General features: G+C 41.6%; 1 protein-coding gene across 1 annotated transcript; it reads right to left on the reverse strand.

Annotated features, from left to right (window-relative positions):
• Positions 1-447: 447 nt before the first annotated feature.
• IL27 (interleukin 27) lies at positions 448-4852 on the reverse strand. Its single transcript, XM_073547217.1, has 4 exons — positions 4276-4852; positions 3488-3586; positions 3226-3399; positions 448-3044 (listed from the first exon to the last, which is right to left on the reverse strand). The coding sequence occupies exons 1-4, from the start codon at positions 4501-4503 to the stop codon at positions 2874-2876; spliced, it is 672 nt and encodes a 223-aa protein (XP_073403318.1). The 5' UTR covers positions 4504-4852; the 3' UTR covers positions 448-2873.
• Positions 4853-8280: the final 3428 nt, after the last annotated feature.

The following is an 8280-nucleotide window of genomic DNA, read 5'->3' on the forward strand; positions in this document are numbered from 1 at the left end:
AGCTGTATGTTTATACCCATCCACTCCGACGCTACCCACGTATTTGTCCCTTATATCAAGTGTGAACAAGATGGCAGATGGTCAACCGTGTGAAGTTTTGATACATCGCCCTCGTTGGGGGGGTTGTGAGTTGTGTTTTTGGTAAGACACTGGATTTCCCCCAATTATTCAGTGACTCAAAACAAATGGTCTGAGCTCCACCGGCGGCAGGGATCTTCCAAGTTCTCATCGTATCCTTCCTTTTAAGGAAAAGCAGGTCGATGAGGAACATGATAATGAAGGTGTAAGCCCAGAAGGGTTCCTTGTCCCATTAATAGTGGGGCTTTTACAACCATCCACGTCTTTTTTAACCCATCAACATGAGACAAGAAAATTTCCAAACGCGGAATTTTTTTTTATTTAAGTTAACAAAACTAAAACAAGAACTTAATAGATAAAAGAGCACGGCGGACGCGAAATGTAACAGACACATTATTTACCATAAATTAATCTCATAACATTTCTGAAAAAGAAATACAAAGTTCTCTCGAACCACATGATGAGCGCTGAGTTTTTGAGTTTTCGAAAAAAAAAAAAGCTTGGATGTTTGGTCGGTGGCTTTCCTAACAACGAAAAGCACTTCCACAAAGTCAGACTGTGACTAAACAGAATTGCCTAATGGTGTGATTAACCACTTCGAAGTCAGACCAGTCTAGGAGATGATTTGGCCACCCACGTGGGACAAAGCTGGGAAAGAGGGTGGACCAGACTGAGTGTCTTACATGACATCGATAAGGAACGAGGTCATATGAAGGACTCGTGTCAATGCATCGGTGATGGTTATCTACATCATCGGAGAAGTGTGTGCAGATATGGAACATGTTGATGAAGAGTTGGCCCACTGGGTCATGTAGATGAAGAGGGTTGTAGACTATGACATGAGGAAGTGTTGACCTACTGAGACATAACTGTGAAGGACGCTGTAATATAGGAATTGATGCAAAAGTTGACGTAGAACTTGATGTGTAGAACTGATGAAGGGTCAACCTTAAAAATGGCCTGGCCTGATCTGATTGTTTATGTGAGCCTAAAAAAAAGTTGATGAGGTGGTCTTGAAGTTTCTGACATGTTGGAAAGTGGGACATGTTACATGTTGAGTCGATTGGAAGGATGATCAGAGTTGTAGATTAGGAAATGGTGGAGTAGAGCATAGGGTTTATCTCAGTAGGAAATGTTATCTACAAGGAATGGTGGACAAGAGCATGATTGTCCCAGGAGCGTCGGTAGCACTCTGTGGTGGTAGGTGGTGGCCATACTCCTTAGGAGGTTAAAGGTTAAACGGCCATTCAAAGCTCCATAAATGGAGAGAAGATCTCTCTAGAAATATTCTGCCACAGAAAAATGTCTTGTGATCTACCAGTCGGGGTGGCGGGCACCTTCTTTCCTATCAGTCAGATCAGATGATCGTTCGATGTTATATTTCACCCAGTGATTGATATTTTTGGTTGAAGTCGGCCATTTTTCCATCAATTTTAAAGTAATGTGTATTGGTAGCTTAACAGTCTACGTGGTGATTCCTTGGAGATAAGGTGTTGATGAGTCTGATGGACGTGGATTGGTAAGGTGGGCATGTTGGGTAGCCTGTAGTATAGAGGCACACATTGTGGGTACATTGATAAAATAAGAAGTTTCTCCATAAAAAAATATATAAAATATATCTTAAATATAAAGTGTAAAAATATATAAAATATCCTATAAAAGTGATAAAATCTTCGCATTTCTAGGATTTTCGGCAGTGCAATAACCATTACAATGTGTTTCATTCGACGACAAGTAACATAGCGAGAAAACGCTTTGAACGCGACGACACTGCCCGTTACTCATCACAGAAGCATCCGGAACATTAGCGGCTTATTGTCCGAATGTCAGTGCAATATCCAAGGCAATAAATAATAATAAATAATCACATATAATAACATCATAAATAATGTCAGAGCAGATAACGGAGGAGGCGGAAGACAAGGAGGGAGATCATCAGCTGGGAAACTGGCAAATTAGGTCCCCGATACTAGAAAATGGTCCATGAAGTATAAGACAATGACACTGACACTCTGGGTACAGGATAATGACGCTGACACTCGGGGGACCGGATAATGACGCTGACACTCGGGGTACAGGATAATGACGCTGACACTCGGGGTACAGGATAATGACGCTGACACTCGGGGGACCGGATAATGACGCTGACACTCGGGGTACAGGATAATGACACTGACACTCGGGGTACAGGATAATGACACTGACACTCGGGGTACAGGATAATGACACCGACACTGGGGGTACAGGATAATGACGCTGACACTCAGGGTACAGGATAATGACGCTGACACTCGGGGGACCGGATAATGACGCTGACACTCGGGGTACAGGATAATGACGCTGACACACGGGGTATAGGATAATGACGCTGACACTCGGGGTACAGGATAATGACACTGACACTCGGGGTACAGGATAATGACACTGACACTCGGGGTACAGGATAATGACGCTCACACTCGGGGGACAGGATAATGACGCTGACACTCGGGGGACAGGATAATGACGCTGACACTCGGGGTACATGATAATGGCACGGACGCTCGGGGTACAGGATAATGATACTGACACTCGGGGTACAGGATAATGACACTGATACTTGCGGTTATCAATGTGTCATTGTCCTGAGTTTTTTGCGCTTTTTCCCAGCTGAGTGTCCCGTCTCACCTTCCTCAGCTTACAGTATGAGGGGGTAATAGTGTATCAGTCATCAGTAATATCCATAGAATAGGGAGGATGAAGGAATCCACATGAGTAACAACCCACTTCCCCCACACTCCAACTTATCGCCACTTTCAACCATAGAAACGCTGCAGTATGGTGTACTCCCTCACCGCCCGAAGTAGGGTTTGTTCCATGGTACGAAGAACTTGGTACATTTTCACACGGGTACACCAGTCATTGGCATCACCCCATAGACTCTCCAGGGGCGAAGCTTTGGTGTGATTGAGTCCAAGTGACGACATCTATAAAAGATGAAACATTATTGAACATTTCCTTTATTCAGGAGATAGAATAATCTCCAACCTCCAGGATATCACCCATCCGGTCATAACCCTTGAATGGAGGTAAATCTAGTGACCAATAATGATGAGATTGGTCTATTTTTTTTTGTAGCCATTTCTATGCTTGTGATTGCTCACTGACCTGTCTATGAATGTGATGCAGAAGATCTCGGAGGTCAAGACGTACACAGGAGATGCTTCTTTTGAGCGGCGGTGAGCCCCCCTTGGTCTCCTCCTTCCCCCACTTCTCTAGCTCCTTCAAATACACGGGATAGACCTGGAGAGCATCACTGAGGAACCTGAGACGGTCACTCGGCTAAAGAAAGTAGAAGACGTTATAGGTGTTGCTAAGGTATTAAGGGTCAAGAAAAGAATGGAATGGTCAGAGAACAGCCAAGACTCACCTTTAACTTCAGCCATAAAGTAATGTTGACAGCAACTGAGGTGAGGTTCATTGAGGTTCCTGTGAAGTCCAGGTGGGACCCAGGCAATTTCCACACACGCTAAAGACAAACAGAACATTGTTCTAAGTGTTCATGAAGAAATTAAAATAGTAAAAACATTGAGGAGAACATCAACACTCGAGCTCGGAGAAAATCTTTGGATGAACTGATGAATGGAGGAGAAGATAAAATGAACATCTTCAAAAAGAAGGCGCATTTTTTTTCAAGCTTCCATATAAGAAGGTGGCTTCAGGTCAGAGAAATAAGTCAGAAGAGTTAAGATTTTAGACAGACCCCAAGTAAAATGTCCTACAAAGGTAATGAAGGTCCATGATTAAGGTTCTTTAGTGTTCCCTTTATTTACCAATGGTGACTCTTTACCCTGAATTAACCCCAACATCTCTCGAAATCTACAGCAGCTTACTAGTTTTGGTGGTGTTCGGTAGAGGCATTGCTTTAGGACCCATGTGACTAATTTTACACATGTGGACAAAACATTAAGGGGCTGCCCAAAGTGGACAATCCCTTGTATAAAAACATTATGTTGCATCAAGGGATAAACTTGTGACTTGTAGAATAGAATTACGGGAAAATCATTCCAGATTTTGGGGAAGTTAAAAATCAAGCCTCATAATACAATAAGTACTACAAGAGGGAGGCAAAAAAATCCTTAAGTCGACACCAAAATAATGTACCGAAACTCTGAGCAGTCACCGATACAAGATTACAGGTGATATTTAGTCACTTACATACTGATGGGTCAACAGTCTGCTCTCTCGTAAGAGCTTCCTGGATAGTTTTAACGTCTTCCCAAATTCATGGCTGAGGTTGACGCTCTGCGGTGGAGTGCTGGTACTTATAGGAGCCCCTTCAGCTATCCACCCCATGACCATGCCGGAGAAAACTATGGACAACCAGAATCCACCTGTATAAATAAAGCAATTAATTTGTGATAGGACACAACAATCTCCTAGCATGTACAGGAGACCCTCCTGACCTCCCTTCCTTGAGTTGATTTACCAAGATTATTCCAAGTTTGTTGTCTTAGAAGAAAAATTTGTCTTCACGTCTCTCTCTGTTTCATGTCTATGTCTACTCCCAGTTATCTCTGTCTCATCGACAGTCACAACTGCCTACTTTCTCGATCGGCGTCTCTCCTCTTTGCCTTTTCCACTCCCTTCCCTTCCTCTACGTTGTCTCATCTTCCTTCCATAATCATCTACGGGCAGTTTTTTTAGAAGTTGCAAATTTCCTTCCTTTTGAGCAAGAGATTATCAAGTCAAACTCGGATTGTCTAAAGACGCTTGTCTGCAACCTCTCATCTTATTAATTCTTTGTGGTTTCTTTTCTGGATATTGTACATCCTAATTTGAAAAAAAAAAAAAAATAATATATAAAATGAAAGTCAAGGATTTTTGACATTTTCCAAGACTTGGACTTGCGAAAGTTGATTCTTATCCTCATGCAAGTGCTTCGTTGCCACCAAAGAAGAATAAAACTACCCCTCCTCACAATCTACGGTGCAGATAAATAACAACGGTCAGTGATCGCCAGGACATTTTTGATGGACGCTACCTATTTTGTGTAGGCCAGATAGTCTCTTGTACTGTAGAGTGCCCATATATCTTCACAGAGTCCTAGAAGCCTCCTACCTGCAATGATGGTGCTCATCGTGAGTGTAGACCTTGTCCGAGGATCTACTCCTTGTGTGTCTGAGCTCTGAAGCCTCCATCTGGGATTTTATACCCTGAAGACTTTCGTTTTCTGATCCCTTAAGAGAAACTTTGCGTCGTCTGTTCTCATTATTTGGGGTCTAGTATGGGGATTCCCTCGTTCACATTTCTCACAATTTTGGGTTTCCTCCGTAGATTAGGTCAGCTCAAAATATACTGACACCAAATTGAGGAACTTTCAAAATAGAGGCAGAACTTCATAGCATTGCAGTTCCGCCACGATTGCGTTGCCTGTGTATTTCTGTATTTGATAAGGACTGATCAGCGTGGTCCACCAGGAAGCCAATATCCTCAGCCCCATATGATGGAGACCGGTTCGACTACGTTAATTGCGGAGAAATAGTATTACAACTTTAAAGAAGATATCAAATGGTAGAAATCAGGGACAAATTACTAACGGCCTCCGTGCAGAAACATTATGTGGTTCCCTTCTACAAGCGCAGTGAAAGGGTTAATAGGAAGATCCTTGGTGGGCTAGGGCAGTGTAAAAGTTAATAAGGACCTCCCTGGTGGTCTAGGTCGGTGAAAGTGGTAAAAAAAAACATTTATGGTGGTCTAGGGCAATAAAAACATTAAAAGAAACATACCTGGTGGTCAAGGGCAGCAAAAACAGTAAAAGAAACATACCTGGTGGTCAAGGGCAGCAAAAACAATAAAAGAAACATACCTGGTGGTCAAGGGCAGCAAAAACAATAAAAGAAACATACCTGGTGGTCAAGGGCAGCAAAAACAATAAAAGAAACATACCTGGTGGTCAAGGGCAGCAAAAACAATAAAAGAAACATACCTGGTGGTCAAGGGCAGCAAAAACAATAAAAGAAACATACCTGGTGGTCAAGGGCAGCAAAAACAATAAAAGAATCATACCTGGTGGTCTAGGGCAGCAAAAACAATAAAAGAAACATACCTGGTGGTTTAGGGCAGCAAAAACAATAAAAGAAACATACCTGGTGGTCTAGGGCAGTAAAAACAATAAAAGAAACATACCTGGGGGTCTAGGGAAGCAAAAACAATAAAAGAAACATACCTGGTGGTCTAGGGCAGCAAAAACAATAAAAGAAACATACCTGGTGGTTTAGGGCAGCAAAAACAATAAAAGAATCATACCTGGTGGTCTAGGGCAGCAAAAACAATAAAAGAAACATACCTGGTGGTTTAGGGCAGCAAAAACAATAAAAGAAACATACCTGGTGGTCTAGGGCAGCAAAAACAATAAAAGAAACATACCTGGTGGTTTAGGGCAGCAAAAACAATAAAAGAATCATACCTGGTGGTCTAGGGCAGCAAAAACAATAAAAGAAACATACCTGGTGGTTTAGGGCAGCAAAAACAATAAAAGAAACATACCTGGTGGTTTAGGGCAGTAAAAACAATAAAAGAAACATACCTGGGGGTCTAGGGAAGCAAAAACAATAAAAGAAACATACCTGGTGGTCTAGGGCAGTAAAAACAATAAAAGAAACATACCTGGTGGCAGGGCTGTGGAGTCGGAGTCGGAGTCGTGGAGTCGGAGTCGGTGCTCATTTTGGTGGAGTCGGAGTCGGAGTCGGTGCTCATTTTGGTGGAGTCGGAGTCGGAGTTGGAGTCGGTATAAAATGGACCGACTCCGACTCCTAAAATATATAATAAATTGGGTACAGTAATTCAATGCAGGATGTGCTGAATATTTTTTCATAGGAGTTTGGGAAAGTTATGAAATGTCCTATAAATAGCTGTTCTATTCCTGATCTAAGGCTACATTCACACACAGCGTTTTTCCTGTGTTTTTTGAGGATACGTTTTTCAGCTGCAAAAGCTGATCATCTTTTTAAAAAACTGCATCACCTGAAAGGTTTTTGAGCTCATAGATAATGTTTTCAATAGCAAAAGCAGATTAGAAATCTGCTCTATCTATATATCCATTTATCCATATCTGTCTATCCATATCGTATCTGTACCAAAAAGAATGAAAACCGGGTAGTACACCAATATATATTCTGTTCTATCTAAATATCTTGATTATTGGATCATAAAAATGTAAAAATGATTAAATGTCTGAGGTTCACATTGTACTACAATAAATTTTTCACTTAAATATAAGCAATATGTGTGGGAGTCGGAGTCGTGGAGTCGGAGTCGGAGTCGCAGGTTTGGCTTACCGACTCCACAGCCCTGCCTGGTGGTCTAGGGCAGTAAAAACAATAAAAGAAACATACCTGGTGGTCAAGGGCAGCAAAAACAATAAAAGAAACATACCTGGTGGTTTAGGGCAGTAAAAACAATAAAAGAAACATACCTGGTGGTCAAGGGCAGTAAAAACAACAATAAAAGAAACATACCTGGTTGGTTTAGGGCAGTAAAAACATTAAAAGAAACATACCTGGTGGTCAAGGGCAGCAAAAACAATAAAAGAAACATACCTGGTGGTCAAGGGCAGCAAAAACAATAAAAGAAACATACCTGGTGGTCTAGGGCAGTAAAAACATTAAAAGAAACATACCTGGTGGTCAAGGGCAGCAAAAACAATAAAAGAAACATACCTGGGAGGTCTAGGGCAGTAAAAACAACAATAAAAGAAACATACCTGGTTGGTTTAGGGCAGTAAAAACAATAAAAGAAACATACCTGGTGGTCAAGGGTAGTAAAACCATTAAAAGGAACATCTCTGATGGTGTAAGGCGGTAAAAGTCTTAACGGGAACATCACTAGTGGTCTAGGGGAATAAAAGTGTTAAGAAGAACATCCCTGGTGGTCTAGAGGAGTAAAAGTGTCAACAGGAAAATTAACTGAGGTCTTGGGCAGTAAATATGTTAAAATACAGGAACATCGATGGTAGTATACCATTCTACAAGTGTTAATAAAAACATCTCCGGTGGTGTAGGGCAGTAAAATCATAATACCCTAGACTACCACTGATATTATATTTTACTTTTATGTTCCTATTAAGTGTTAAAAGTAACATTACATGTGCTCCGGGGCAGTAAAAATATTAAGAATGTCTCTTAACGTCTAGGGCAGCAAAAGTGGTAACATGAAAATCTC

This window comes from Dendrobates tinctorius, unplaced genomic scaffold, assembly GCF_039654945.1.
Source record: "Dendrobates tinctorius isolate UK_male_01 unplaced genomic scaffold, ASM3965494v1 ptg000152l, whole genome shotgun sequence".
Classification (NCBI taxonomy): domain Eukaryota; kingdom Metazoa; phylum Chordata; class Amphibia; order Anura; family Dendrobatidae; genus Dendrobates; species Dendrobates tinctorius.